General features: G+C 34.4%; 1 protein-coding gene across 8 annotated transcripts in view; it reads right to left on the bottom strand.

Moving 5' to 3' along the window:
• EYA3 (EYA transcriptional coactivator and phosphatase 3) overlaps window positions 1–15,807 on the bottom strand; it is a 124,108-nt gene that overhangs the window by 70,110 nt on the left and 38,191 nt on the right. For 2 of the 8 annotated variants that reach the window (XM_058304798.2, XM_071217605.1), the window contains exons 2-4: window positions 11,779–11,815; window positions 10,997–11,097; window positions 9,684–9,793 (exon numbers count right to left, since the gene is read on the bottom strand). Coding sequence is in view for 4 of the 8 variants with exons in the window: in XM_058304797.1 (XP_058160780.1) it covers window positions 10,997–11,029 (33 nt within the window). In the remaining 4 variants the exon portion in view is untranslated. The remainder of the gene's footprint in view (window positions 1–9,683; window positions 9,794–10,996; window positions 11,098–11,778; window positions 11,816–15,807) is intronic. The other 6 variants (XM_058304797.1, XM_058304799.1, XM_071217604.1 and 3 more) reach the window with 3 other exon arrangements.

Below are 15,807 nucleotides of genomic sequence, written 5' to 3'. Positions count from 1 at the left end.
TTCACTTAAAAAAAAAAAAAACAACTAAAATAAATTTTAAAAAATTGTTAAAAAAAAAAAAAGGAACAAGATAAGCCTGTAGATGATATAAAGGAGTTGAAACAACTAATCATAGATGTTTAAACAAATTTCCATAATAAATTCAATGAGATGGCTATAGAGATTAAGGATATTAAGAAGACATTAGATGAGCACAAAGAATTTGAAAGCACACATAGAAAAAGAGCAGATCTTATGGGAATGAAAGGTGCAATAAATGAAATACACTGGAATCATATAATAGCAGATTTGAGGAGGCAAGAACAAAAGGTTGGTGAGCTTGAAGAAATGGCCTCTGAAAGTGAACATACAAAAGAATAGATAAAGAATGGAAAAAATTGAACAAGGTCTCAGGGAACTAAACAACAAGAAGATACATGCAAATATACGTATCATAGGTGTCCCAGAAGGAGAAGAAAAGGGAAAAGGAGCAGAAGGAATATCTGAAGAATAGAAAATTTCACAACCCTACGGAAGGATATGGATATCTATGTCCAAGAAGTACAACATACTCCCATCCAAATAAATCTGAATAGATCAACTCTGAGACTATACTAATCAGAATGTCAAATGCCAAAGACAAAGACAGAATTCTGAGAGCAGCAAGAAAAAAGCAATGTGTAACATATAAGAGATACCCAATAAAATTAAGTGCCAATTTCTCCTCAGAAACCATGGAGGCAAGAAGACAGTGGTATATTTTAAGATACTGCAAGAGAAAAAAATTCCAGCCAAGAATTTTATATCCAGCAAGACTGTCTTTCAAAAATGAGGGTGAGTTTAGAATATATTCACAGATAAAGAGAAACTGAGAGAATCTGTAACCAAGAGACCAGCTTTGCAGGAAATACTAAAGGGTATGCTACAGTCTGAAAAGAAAAGACAGGAGAGAGAGGCTTGGAAGACAGTCTATAAACGAAGATTATATCAGTAAAAGTAACTAAAAGTGTCAAAAAAGTTGTGAAAATAAAATAGGACAGATAAAACGCAAAAGTCAAAATGGGCCAAATAAGAACTACCTTAACAGTAATAACACTGAACGTTAATGGAGTAAACTCCCCAATGAAAAGACAAAGACTGGCAGAATGGATAAGAAAATATAAGCCACCTATATGCTGTCTGCAAAAGACTCACCTTGGACTCAAGGATACCAACACACTGAAAGTGAAAGGCTGTAAAAAGATTATTCCATGCATGCAGTAACCACACACACAATCACACACCCACACACAAAGCTGGAGTAGCTATATTTATATTATATTAGATGAAATAGACCTTAAAAGACACCAGTACCCAGGGATGAGCCTCCCTGGCGCCGAGGGATTACTACCAAGTACCAGCTGATGATGTAACTAGAAAATGACCTTGAATAAAAGGGTCAACTCGGACCAGCAGAATATCTCAGTCTACATATAATACCAGGAGTTAAAAATGCTTTTTGACCTGAATAAAAGGGGGAAATGGAAAGGACAAATGAGTTTATATGGCTATGAGTCTCCAAAAAGAGCCGGGAGCTTATCAGAGGGGTTGCCCTTATGCACACCTGAGCAGAGTCCGAGAGACAGATAAAAGTAGACGCAACCCCAGGTATTGGTTCTTCTGAGGGCTGCAGAGACCCACAGGTTCTATGGTCATGGCAGATGGAGTTCAGTGCCATGTCAGTTGGCCCTACTTTGGAGTTTGTGTTTCTGTGTGATGGAGCTGGACTCAGATGTGATCTCTGTCCACAAGTCTCTCCTGTTACTTTTACCGGAACTGTAGTTGGTGCTGGGTTTAATGTATACCCAGGGGACCTGAATCTCTGGACTGACCATGTGATAGCCAGGCCCTGGCCTCAACAGACTTGTAGCTCCTACACTCTGGTTTATTGGACTTACCCTACTCAGCTAACATGGAGGTGAAGAAGGTCAACCACCACACCAGGGAACCAAGAGTGCCTACAACTGAAAGCAGGAGAATTGCATCCAGTATCCATGTGGAATCTAAGCCCCCTCTTGATACAGATGTGGAGTGGACACGGCCATTCTAGGGTCCACATGATGGAGGAATAGAGTATGGATTAGAGTAGACTTACTGATATTCTATTCATGAACTATTGTGATTAGTAATCGAAGAAAATGTGGTTTGGTGTGGAGAAAGTGGCCATGGTAGCTGCTGGGGGTAGGGAGTGGGAGGAAGAGATGTGATGTGGGGGCATTTTCGGGGGTTGGAGTTGTCCTGGGTGGTGCTGTAGGGACAGTTCCCGGACATTGTATGTCCTCCCATGGCCCACTGGGTGGACTGTGGGAGAGTGTGGCTATGGTGTGGACCACTGACCATGAGGTGCAGCGGTGCTCAGAGATGTATTCACCAAATGCAATGAATGTCTCATGACGATGGAGGAGGTTGTTGTTATGGGCGGAGGAGTGGGGTGAGGGAGGTGGGGAGGATATGAGGACCTCATATTTTTTGAATGTAACATTAAAAAAATAAAGACAAAAAAAAAAAAAAAAGACACCAGTAATGTGCAATCTGAGGAGGAAGTCAGGGAAAAAAAATTTCCATTTATAAGAGCAGCTAAAAGAATCAAATATTTAGGAATAAACTTAACCAATGATGTAAAGTACTTATATTCTGAAAACTACAATTTATTGCTGAAAGAAATTTTAAAAAACATAAGTAATTGGAAGAACAGCCCATGCTCATAGAATGGAAGACTAAATATCATTAAGTCTAAATATCATCAATTCCACCCAAATTGCGATACAGATTCAATGCAATCCCCATAAAAATTGCACCAGCATTAAAAAAGAAATTGGAAACATTTATCTGGAAGGGTAAGGAATCCTGAAAAGCCAGAAACATCTTAAAAAGGAAAAGTTACATCGGAGGACTCTCACTTCTGGACTTTAAATCGTATTACCTAGCTACAGCGGTAAAAAACAGCTTTGTATGGGCATAAAGAAAGACATATAAACCAATGGAACTAAACTGATGTTAAGAAACAAATCCTGACATCTATGGTCAAGTGATTTTTGAAAAGCCTGTCAAACCCACCCATCTTGGGCAGATCAGTCCATTCAACAAATGGTGCTGAGAGAACTGGATATCCATAGCCAAAAGAAGGATAGAGGACTCCTATCTTATACCTTATACAAAAATTAAGTCAAAATGGATAAAAAACCTAAATAAAAAAGCAAGAACCGTAAAGCTGCTAGAAGGAAATGTAGGAAAGTATCTTCAAGATCTGGTGGGAGGTGGTGGATTCTCAAAGGAGTTTAGAGGAGAGCTGAGATGGACTACTGATGTTTAATGTATGCAGAAGTTTTAATTAACTTTATTGTAAAAGCGTGGAAATGTATAAAGTTGATGGTAACACATAATAAGTAACAGGAGGTTTACAAATTGGAATATGGCTGAAAAGGGTAGTCTAAAGCTATAAATGCCAATTGAAAGAAAGCTAGAGAATAATCTAGGGATTGAATAACACAGTAAATCCAGAGGTGGATGAGAATTGTGGTTGACTGTACAGATGCAAGAGCAGATCTATATCACAATTGCAGGATGGTGGGAATGTGGAGAAGCATGGGAAAAATACAACTGGAGTGACCTATGGACTGTGGTTAACAGTAATAATGTAATATTCACGCGTCTATGCCAAAGATGTACTGTGTTGATAATGGGGGAGTATGGAAATGGTATGCCAAATGTACGACCATAGTGGTCTGAGGATGTTGTCTTGTGATCTGTAGCGGGTATTCCACCACAGTGTGCATGATGGAGCAGTGTTGTGTGGGGGTTCTGTATATGTCATGATTGTTTTGTAGGTTTACAATGTCTATCATAGAGATGTATTTTTAAAATGGTGATAGGGTAGTTGGGGGAAAAATACACCTAATGTAAGATAGAGACTATAGTTAGTGGTGGAATTTTGATGATATTCTTTCATCATTTGTAGAAATGTCTTACAACAGTGCAAGGTGTTGGTAGTGGGTTGATATATGGGAGCCCTGTATGATGTTATACATGTTTGCTTTTTAAGTTCACAACTCTTACTATATACTTATTGTTTGTGAATGTTTAAATAAATGATATAAAAATAGTAATAATAATAGGGTGGGTGGGGGAAAATACACCTAACGTAAGATTTTAAAAAATGAAGTACTTATACATGTTACAACAGGGATAAATCTTGAAAACATGTAACTGGAAGAAATCAGTCACAAAGGCCTATATATTTTATGATTCCATTCACATGAAACATCTACAAATACACCAATCTATAGAAAGAAAGTACATTAGTAGTTACCTAGGGATGGGGAACATGGGGAAATTAAGGGATTACTGCTAATGGGTACAAGGTTTCTATTTGGAATAATGAAAATGTTCTAAAATAAATTGTGGCAAAGGTTGCAAAACTCTGAATACACTAAAAGTCACTGAAGTGTGCACTTTAATAGGGTGAATTTAGGATATGCTAATTATATTACAATAAAACTGTTACTTTTTAAAAAAATGACAATCTACGGACATGGCACGGCTATAGGTAACACAGAAAAGAAAAACCACTGGCAAACCCGTGAATCAGGGTTCTACTTATGCCTACGACAAAATACAATCACACTTTAAATATAAAAGAGCAAGGAACAGAAATGACCCAGTTCACAAACTGAGAATATCCAGGTTCAAGGCGCAGTTCTGAGAGTTAACTGACTGTATTACTTTACTTGTCTGTATCTGTTTCCTCACCTGTAAAGAAGGATACGGTGAGCTGTAGAGATGAAATTTAGAGAGAAAGAGAGATATAGAACTCTTTAGAAAAGACAAAGTACTATACATTTGCTATATTTTAGTTATCACAACAGAGGCTAAGTCACACTAGCGGTAATTAAACTCTAACCTGGAAATAATAAATCCAACAGAAGGGTTGAAATTGACATGGAGACTATAAAAAGGAAGATATTTGTATCAGAATTTATTCAACAACATCCAATAAAGAGATGTATATCATTCTATTTACTAGAAAGTCTTACTCTGTTGACTAGAGGAGAAAGGGCTTGATCATAACCTGGGTGGAAATTCACACAGAGCCTTTAATACCATTTTTTTTGATCATGCTTACCAACAGCCATCTAATTATTAATCTGACTTCAAGGACTTGACAAGTACTGGTAAAGTACAAGTAAGTATTCCAAGTTACTAGAAAGGTAAATACCTGTGGCAGAGAGAACTATTCCATGTTTGCATACTGGGTATAACTTGTGATGGGATAAAAAAAAAAATCTGTATTTCAGTTCTCAGACTACTGGACCAAGAGAAGTCACATCTGGACCTTGCAGAAACTACTGGGCATCAAAGAGCCTATATTTGATCTGGACTGCCTACCTTGGACAGGATTTGGGGCAAAGGGGAGATGCACATTGTTCTTTACGTATAAAAATGAAATAGGTGGGTGAACCAGAAGACAACTAAGGTAGATTCAATGATATACGTTCAAAAGGCTGTTTCCTGTTCCTGGGCACAAAGGATGATTACATCTTCTAGCCCACCTGGCTGTCAGGCTGGAGCCAAGGAAATGAATTCTGGTCAATGGAAAGGATGCACAAGTGATATAAGCCACTTCTAGAACAAGCCCTTAAAAACATCCCATGTGATTCTTCAACCTTTTCTTCCCCTTCTGTGATACCATAAGTTGAAAATAAGAGCATCACAAATGGAAGCAGACATCATGGACTCCTGGCTCAGGAGAGATGTCAATTCACATGAGACTAATGTGAGAAAAATAATTTTTGTGTGTTAAACCAGAGATACTGGGCCTATTTGTAATAGCAGCTAGCAGCATTGCCCCAACTGATAATTATACAACCATATATTTTCAATGTTAAATGCCTATAATGGGAGTTCTGGTTTGTACTCACTCTGTCATTCATTCAACTGAGTGTTCTCTGCCACGCCTTTTTGATAGGGAACATAATGATAAAAACAAAACACAGTCCTTGACCTCAAATAACTTACAGTCTAAATAAAAAGAAAGATAATGTGGGGACATAGTCCAGTAAGTCAGAAAACACTTCCAGGAGGAAATATTGTATAAGACAATGGTTCTTCAAATTTTTTTTCTGACTTTCCACATGATGATAATACACTCCCAACAGTTAATACCCTAACAACATTTTATACTTTCAATTCGACTGAGAAGTACTGATCTAATTGCAACTTGATAAACTGGAATTAGCCAGGCAAAAAGGGGAAACTTGTATTGAAGGAGAGGAGAGAAAGGAGAGTGATCTGTGTACAGGGAAGATAATGTACAAAAGGGTTCACAGATGAGAGAGAATGTGCAACTAGGCCTCCCGAAAATTCACTGATTCAAGTAATGAGCCTGAGAGGAGGGGTGGATTATTAGGCTGTACCAGTAAACAGAGGCTAAATCATGAAGGTCCTTATAAACCAGATTAAGTTCAATTTTATCATAAGGATAATGAGGACATCTTAGTGTATTATCAAGTTTACATGATCCACTCTGAATTTTATAAAGATCACTTTGATAAAGTATAGATAGAAAATGAAAAGGAGGGGGATAAAATTAAATGTAAGAAAACTGGAGGAGGCTGTTGCTTTAATCCAGGTGAGAAAAGATAGCCTAAAAAACTTGATTATTCTCAGAGTAAGTTAAAGAAAGTGAGGATCAGAGCCGAACTGTGCTGGTCCCATAATACAGCCACCCTTTAAGAGTCACTTGATTTTTTGTATATAATTTTTTAGCTCTGTGCTAATTTCAGGAATTAGTAAAATTAAAAATTGCCACATCTGGGTCCATGAGATACAAAAACATATATAATGCAAAAATATAATTATATATCTATTCATATATATTTCAACTTATTGAAAATCTGATGGCTTAAATGAAGCAAGAAAATTTCATCTACCCTTTTTTTTTTTTTTGGTTTGTTTTTAAATCCTTTATCCACACAGGACATAAAACCAGCATTGTTAAGCATGACACAACATTCCAAGAAAGAAAAGAAAGTACGAGGTACCCAGGCCCTTTTGTGGAAGGAGGGTTCTAGTAAATAATATTAACTGACCCACACTCAATCTGCTCATTAAAAAAAATCAGTGAGTTCTAAATATCTTTGCCATGATAACCACGGGTAATAACCTCACAAAAATGCAAGAAATCCCCCGACAGATGGGGCGGGATGGGAATCCCCTCTGATAGCTGTATAGCCTTTACTTGAAGAGAAGAATATAAAGGACAGTTCTGAATCAAGAATCAGAAATACCTTCTACTACAACTTATGCCGAGTCCCTGAAAAAGTAACATTGACATGTACCCCTTGATACTTAAAATATTAACTGTTCTTTCCAGCTTTCATAGAAACATGGCCCATTTATATCCTAAATCTTGAAGCTATCAATAAAAATGTTGAGTGTTCTTAGAAAAACATATAATAGTTCAGTGACTGTCATATCCTTTTCTAAGTGTTCACAAATGTCGGTGCAATAATCTGTTTCAGAATCTGCTGTTGATCAGCATGAAGCTAGCCTATAGTTTCCAGAACCTACTTTCTCTCTGTCCCCGCTTTTGGGGAGAAAACTCAATGTAACACTCATTTAGGGAAACGGACTTTGGCCCAGTGGTTAGGGCGTCCGTCTACCATATGGGAGGTCCGCGGTTCAAACCCCGGGCCTCCTTGACCCGTGTGGAGCTGGCCATGCGCAGTGCTGATGCGCGCAAAGGAGTGCCGTGCCACGCAAGGGTGTCCCCCGCGTGGGGGAGCCCCACGCGCAAGGAGTGCGCCCGTGAGGAAAGCCGCCCAGCGTGAAAAGAAAGAGCAGCCTGCCCAGGAATGGCGCCGCCCACACTTCCCGTGCCGCTGATGACAACAGAAGCGGACAAAGAAACAAGACGCAGCAAATAGACACCAAGAACAGACAACCAGGGGAGGGGGGGGAAATTAAATAAATAAATAAATAAATCTTTAAAAAAAACCCAAAAAACACTCATTTGTATTTCATCTCAAGAACGTCTCCCATTCTTCTGTCATTTTTCAGAGATGATCAATACTGGTTTGGCAATTACGTTTGTAAGATATAGATACAGGTCTCCAGGATAAAACTTTTATAAGTCTGGTGGCTTAGAATTCATTTAAAATAACTCAGATGCTTGTTTATAACTATGGGAATGAAGTTGCTTTTTGTTGTTGTTGTTTTTTAACTCAGGGATGTTCTGTCTTTTACAGTTTGACTTTCCTTAATAGAGAAGACAAAAAGAAATCAAGGGATGAATAATTCATTCTTTCTTTGTCACTTGTTCTATTTCTTTCTTCTCCTCAAATTCCAAGCACAAAACACAACTTTAAAGGCTCTTTCTGTTGGTCTTGAGAATGTCTGCCAAGATTCATTTCTTTCTATGTTTTAGCCTGGAGAACACGATAGTTATAAGCATGTACTATACCTCTTTTGTCTATAGGTACTACTAATTTCTTTTTTTTAAAAATTTAAATACAAAAGGCACATATGTGTATTATTTTTAAAAATCCAAACCATACAGATGTGTATAAAGTAAAATACAAAAGAACCATCCTGTCCCATCACCTTGCTGGAATAATCAGTACTGAGTTTAGTGTACATCCTAAAATTTTCCTATGCATATATATTCTTTTAAAACTTGAGTTCAGAGAACAACCTTGAGAACTACAAAAAAGTTTTTTAAAAGCTTCCAGTTTGCCAGGCACTGTCTTGGTTTAGGCCTCCTGTCCCCAAACTAAGACTTGTTAGCATCCCTTTTCATTCTTCAAAAGCTTTTCAGTTTAGATAATAATATGAGCTTCTTCAGAGTAATCAGGAAAGATGAAGACAAGGGAAAAAAGGCTATTACATTAGTGATTTAAAGGGAACTGGTAATCACAGAGAAATTTCTGATTGCAGAGGGTTGACGATTGACTGGCAATAAAGAAAAAGTAAAAGACAGAACTTGAGGGTAACAACAACCTCAACATAATTTTTTGGTAGAACAAGCAAGTAGTAAACAAACAAGGGAAGGGATAATTTTAAAAAGTAGGTAAAAGAGAGATGAGAAATACCTGTTAGTAATAGCTCTCCCTATATACAGGTAAATAGTAGGGTAAAATTCTTTGTTTTATTTATCATCTTCAACTTGGGATAGGACCATTCTTTCCACTCAATTTAAGATCTATAGTACAGCTTGAGAAAAGTTGTTTTTCTTCTTTATGTTTGACATTTACTCCACAGTTTAAAGTTAATAAGGAAATGCCCATGACAATCAACATTTACAGTCAGCATAAAACTTACGTTTAAAGTTCTTCAACTTCTCATCTTCCTCTGAAGTAACACTAGGTTTTGCACATCATGTTAACAAAGTTGAATAAACAATAATGAAATGAAGCGGAGCAGAAAAAATGATGGCCAGCAGGTTGGCCTCATAACTTTCATTACATAAGTGGGTAAGGAGTACATACCAACAATACCCATTTCCATGTATTTCAACACTTTATAGGTAAGTCTTTTGAAAATACGAGTAGATCTCTGTCTTGCTACATTAAAACTCAACGACAGAATTTTTGTTGGTACATACTATTTGGTCCTATCATGTTTATCCCATATATCCTGCTGAGGATGATTTTAACCCTACCATTTACCTGATTATCAATGTCCCACCAGGTTTAGGGGTTGACATTTCAAGTGTTTCGAAAAGTCTTTTTATCAGTTGCTTATGTCTTCCTGGTTTTACTTATCTCAACTGAAAGGGCTAAAAGAATAACGGCAAAGTAATCATCAGTATGCATTTCTCAATATTAAAAAAAAATTTAAAAATTAAAAAAATTAAAAATATCTTTTTAATTAAAAAATATTTTAAAAATACTTCATTATTTAAATGGACACTGGTGTCCATATCCTTGTGATGTAACATTACATCTAGAACATTAAACACATACCCTATCTGCTTTCAAAAGTCAAATTTTTCTGGGTTGGATTTTCATAAAGAAAGGTAAATGTGCAGCAACTCTATAGTCTCTATGAAATGCAAGAGCCCCATACTCAGGACAGCAATTTGAAGCAATATTTATCTAACTTTGAAAAACAAACTTATACAAAAGGAAAAAGCCTTTTAGTATGAAAGCTTAAATTCTTTCCTTTCTTAAATTGCTTTCCTTTCTTAAATCTTAAAGAGTCAAAAAGCAAAAAAGCCATGGCAAGGCATTAAACCCCTATCACTTGTGGACATTTAAAATAATTTTATTTATTTATTAAGTTAAATACTTTAAAAAGAAAGAAAGAATTCAATCTAGTTTCTATGGTGGTTTTTTTTGCTTTATTTTTTGAGGAATCAGGACTGGAGATTGAACCTTGGATCTCATATGTGGGAAGCTGGCACTCAACCACTGAGCTACATCAGCTCCCCCAAGTTTGTTTTTTTGTTTGTTTGAATTTTGCTTTTTTGGGAGGTACTGGAGATTAAACTTTGGACCTTGTATGTGGGAAGGAGGCACTCAACCATTTGAGCTACATCTGCTCCCATCTAGGGTTTTTAAAAATTAACTAGAGGTCAAATTACTTTTTCTTCAACTACTATTACTTTTTGAAAAATTAAGTCAATTAGGGAAATTTAGATAAAAATAAAGCTAAATTTTCTGGCAGAAATGGTAATATACTATCTGGCAAATTCTGGTAAATAGATGCACTTTTTTATTTCCTAAACACTGTAAGACTAGCCACTGATTTTTTATGACATTTCCAAATACAATACTCACTTTGTAACACTAAAATTTTTGATAAGACTCAATATTTTCAAAATGAGAATTTAACATTTAACTTTTTTAGACAGCGTATTCAGAAGGCTTATTTTTATTTCTAAATTTGGAATCTATTAAGTATAACTGAATAATACTTAAAATCTCTTAAAAGATTCATTTCTCTACAATAATTTTATATTGTTTAAGGAAGTACTTACTGGTTGCTCTGGTAAATCTTGTTCTTCTTCCATGAGGACCAATTTTTCTTTATTATGCTTATGTGAATGGATTTCAAGTCTCTCCCAGCAGTCTTTACAGTCTGTTTAAAAAAAGGGAGGTGAGGTTCAAAGCTTTATATATTCTTAAAGCATTATCATTGAGGCCATCGGAAAATAATTTTTAAAATATTTTGCTACCCTAAGCTTTCTACGTGAGTTCCAATCTCCAAATCTCAAACTTGCACGTGGCTTTTCAAAACTGAAATGCTGCACCAAGTCAAGATAGGTGTACACAATGACTTGCAAAAACTGACACGTGGAACCACTTCTGCTGTACTCAAAACATGGTTACTATAGTGCCTAATGCATTTAACATTTTATAATGACAGCCATGTGCAGATAACTAAAACAATTTTTTTTTAGGATTAGAGCTCCATGAAAAATGATAAAGACTATTCCTAGCATGTCAGTAAATTATGATAACATCTAACCTGCTTTAATGTGGAACATTTACATAACTGTTAGCACAGACACACAAAATCACTTTAATAGGACAAGAAAGAATGTCAATTAAATACTTTGACAACCAACTGTCTATATTATATTTAAAGGAAAATAATAATTTCTGGACCTATTTTAACAATGAAAATACATAAGTAAATTGATAGCCTGAATTTCAGAATTAGAAAAAATAATCATATAAAACTAGGATCCAATTTAATTTTGAAATAATGAGCTTCAAAATTATACTGCCTAGTTAATTACTTAAGCAAAATCTTTACCTTTTCAGACCCCACTCTTCCTGTCCTGATTTTCAAACTAAAAAAGAAAAAGAAAAATAGGATTCTAAGCCCGTATTTACCAGTAAGACCATCCATCTTACTGTGCCCTACTGGCAAGAAACAGACATACTAGAAAACTAAATAGATTTTTAAAAAATTATATATCCCGTTTCTATTCAACAAAAATGAGATGAAAAATTCTCCCAAATAGATGTGATTGCTTATGCTTTTAATTAAAGTCAGCCAGTTTCACTTCTTCTAACAACCAGAATAACCAATTTAACATGTAATGCAAAAAAGCAAGCATGGAATCATATTATTACAGCAGTAATGAAAAGAGGTGAAGAACATGAACAGGAAAACAAAAAACCTCAGTTGTGCCAATATACCAGGACTGTACTTCTGCTATAGCTTGGTGCAATACAACACACTATTTTAGACCCAAACTCCAGAATAAAAAAATGAGAGAAAACACGTTTTAAGGGATATGAGATGTAAATTTGTCCAACTCTAACACAGCTCTGCTACTGGACTTGATCTAGAATATCAAAATGAAAAAAAGTTTAGAGGTTAGAATCACTTGATGCTCTATTCACTCACGTGTAGCTCATACAAAGGGCCTCCTAAGCTAAGTGCTCAGCCTACGTGACGCAGATAACTGCTGCTGCAGAATTACAGAGTGCAATAACTAAAGCTCAAATGAGCTATCTCTCTACACTTGTTCTGCACTACTTAAAAGAATATAAATAAATGTGACGGGAAAGTGATTCACAATTGTGAAAGACGTAATATTTTATATTTTACAAGCTTATATTTCTCTTAGTTTTAAATTAAAATGTCTTTCCTTTACTCTGTGGGATTCTCCTTTCTTTCAATAATTTGTAATCTGAAAAGATCTGAAATATAAGAACACAGTAAATATAAAAATGCAAGTATTCGTTACAAGTTCCTAGCATCTATCAATATGGTAAAACTTTTATTAAAATCTCACACCATTTTCTGCATGTGGCACCTGCTATACAATCAAAAATCACATTTACTAACAACCAGATGAAAGTGTTCTATAACATATATGCAGTGCTCCAGTATTTGATAATAAAGTACATAATCACTATACAAACCTTAGTATTCTAATTTCCATGTATTAATTCTAGAATTTAATCGAATTCTAGAGTTTTAATCTAGTGTTTTCTTTTACCATTAATGCAACCTGACATTCTATATTCAATGAGATTCATCTTTTAAAATACCAAATATGACAACAGTTATGACACGGAAAGTGGATTCTTAATGAAATTAGAACAAATACAATTAAAATATAGCCAAATACCTGATGAAATTACAAAACACATTTTAGAGTTAATTTTTGTTTTAAGTACCTTTTGGGCATTTGAATAGTAATTTTCTAGTTATAATTCTAGTTTCAATTCTTACTATTGGTTTCTAAATACAAGTTGTTTTATCATCTTTTTTAGAGATTTAGTATCTATATGCCTTTATGGAAAGAAATCTAGGAAAATTTACAACTGACATTTGAAATGGTATTTCCTAAGACTCTACGTTTCCCAACCTGCAAATGCTCACAATGAAAAAATAGAAACTTTGGTTTGATTCAAAAAGATAATACAATTTTAAATGTTACTGTGACTTCACATTATCAAAAATAAAGCAGGATCCTTTTGCAATATGGCAGGCAAAATTTTTATTTTTAATCCTTAGAAATTAGAAGGGAAATAAATGGTAAGAAATATTTTAATTAAAAAAATTCTAATTAGATTCCTACCTCATAATGTTTTGTATTAAGTTCAACATACTATTTACCCTGTACTTATTAAGAGCATAAGCTTGAATTGAGGTTACTTAGTTCTTAAGTAAAGGAGCACTAAAAAGCATTTATTTATATATATATATAAATAAATATTTTTTAAGGCATAGGATAAAAGATTGTTCTTAATGAAAACATAGTATGTATCACTCTTAATTACAACTTCAAAAGAAGGGTCTAAATAGAGAAAGAGTCTAACTATGGGTTCTGGAATGGAACACACTGGTAGGTAAATGTACATAGAAATATCCAGGGGTTAACTGAGTATCTCTGATATGGTCCTACATAGAAAACAGGTAATCCACAAATTTGATCATCAACTACACTGTATTTTAGAAATCTATTTATTACCCCTTTCAAAGCCTTATATACACTTTTAAAGCACACCAAAGAAAAGGCTACAGAAGTATCCTAAGGGAAACTAACAGCATTCTTCCTAAAATTAAAAAATATCACAGCAATAAATAATTATAAATAGTAACCTGCAGATTATAAAAAAGTAGTGTATCATTACTTAAGATTTTTATTAAAATGTGGCTTACTTCGAACTGAAAAAGTAATTTTGAAAAAGCAGTTCATAATTATGTGTATGCCTTGAAGAATGAAAATAAAAAGCAAAATGCCCTTTTCTAATGACTTTAAGACGAGAGCTTCAAGTACCGTTATACATAAATAACTAGTCTGTTCTAAAGAGCATTTACCAATGAATTTACAAACAAGTATCCTAACACCTAAAGCACAAAACATAAAGTCTAACACAAAACCTGTTCAAAATAAATTCTAATTTATAAAATAGAAGGCTTTCTAAGGCCAAGTCAGAAAAAATGATTTCAAAATATAAGAAAATATTTTTGTGGACTCTTGTTGATAGTACCTACTAGCAGTAAATGTTGGTGGGGATGATATTAAACAGGAATTTGGACTTCACAATCTATAAAATAAAGACATTAGTTTTAAAATAAAATAATTAAAGGTTTATTCCAACATCTACAAATTTCTTATTGAAAATCAGGCAAAAATAAGAATGTATATTTCGGAGGAGAGGAGAGTAATAGAGGCAATTAAGAAAGACCTGCCCTACATCAGTCTTTATAATCAATTATAGTGGTAAAGGTAAGAGAAATAACATTTATCATCCTCATATTACAGGCTGGGCAACTGGGATTCAGAGATTTAAACAATTTGCCTGAGAATATGGCAATACTGTTGCAGGATGAAGTGTAACTACATTCCTTAAAGAGACTAGAAACGGCAAAAAAAATGATGAAATTTAAAGTTTTTAAAATATGAAATCAGTGGAGAAAATCTGTATTTGAAAAATATTTTCAGAAAAAACTGAATATCTTTGTAGAGAAAAACATAGCCACACCATACATATGGTTTATTCTAAATATATGAAGAGCTAAGCATTCAAATAATTCTAGAGAAAACAGAATAGTATATTTATGTCACTCACTGAAAAGAGAGAAATTTATAAACTGCAGAAAGCATATGCAACAAAGAAACAGATCCAATTATGTAAAAAACTATGCAATGAAAAACAAAAAATCTAAGATTAAAAGCATGTTAAGAAACAGAGGCAATGTCTGCAATAATTATCATGGATAAAGCTTAATGTCTACAATATAAACCCAACCAATTTAATATTTACTGATCTACTGTGCACCAAGCAATGACTAAAAGATACACCTGTCAAAGGATACAAACAAGCAGTTTAAGTTACCACAGAGATCAAATGAGTACTTGGAGAAAAAGGTTGTCTCACTAAATGAAAAATATAAATTTTATTATTTTTGAGATACCATTTCATACCTATTAAATTACAAAAATAAATCTGATCAACAAAACTTAAAAGTTACATGGGCTACCCGAGATTAGACACATTTGGGCAGAGCTGTAAAATCATACGTATCTTCAGACTCTTCTCCAGATAAAATATAAAAAAGGTTATAAAACTGACCATGGCCTAAACTGAATAACTTTTCTGGGGTAATATATCACAAGAATTAAAGGGTGAAAAAGCTAACTGTATTTTTTAAAAAAACATAGCACAAATTTGTTATTGACAGAAATTAAGTATTAGAAGCAACCAACATGTGGAGAATGGTTTGACTAAGCTATAAAACTATAACTGAACATTGCATATTACAATGAAAACTGTAACATATTTCAATACAAGATTATTGAAAATGTGAAAAATCTGT

The sequence above is a fragment of the Dasypus novemcinctus genome, chromosome 9 (assembly GCF_030445035.2).
Source record: "Dasypus novemcinctus isolate mDasNov1 chromosome 9, mDasNov1.1.hap2, whole genome shotgun sequence".
In the NCBI taxonomy this organism is placed as follows: Eukaryota; Metazoa; Chordata; class Mammalia; order Cingulata; family Dasypodidae; genus Dasypus; species Dasypus novemcinctus.
Note: the sequence above shows the minus strand (reverse complement) of the source record. Positions and strands in the feature narration are given on the sequence as shown.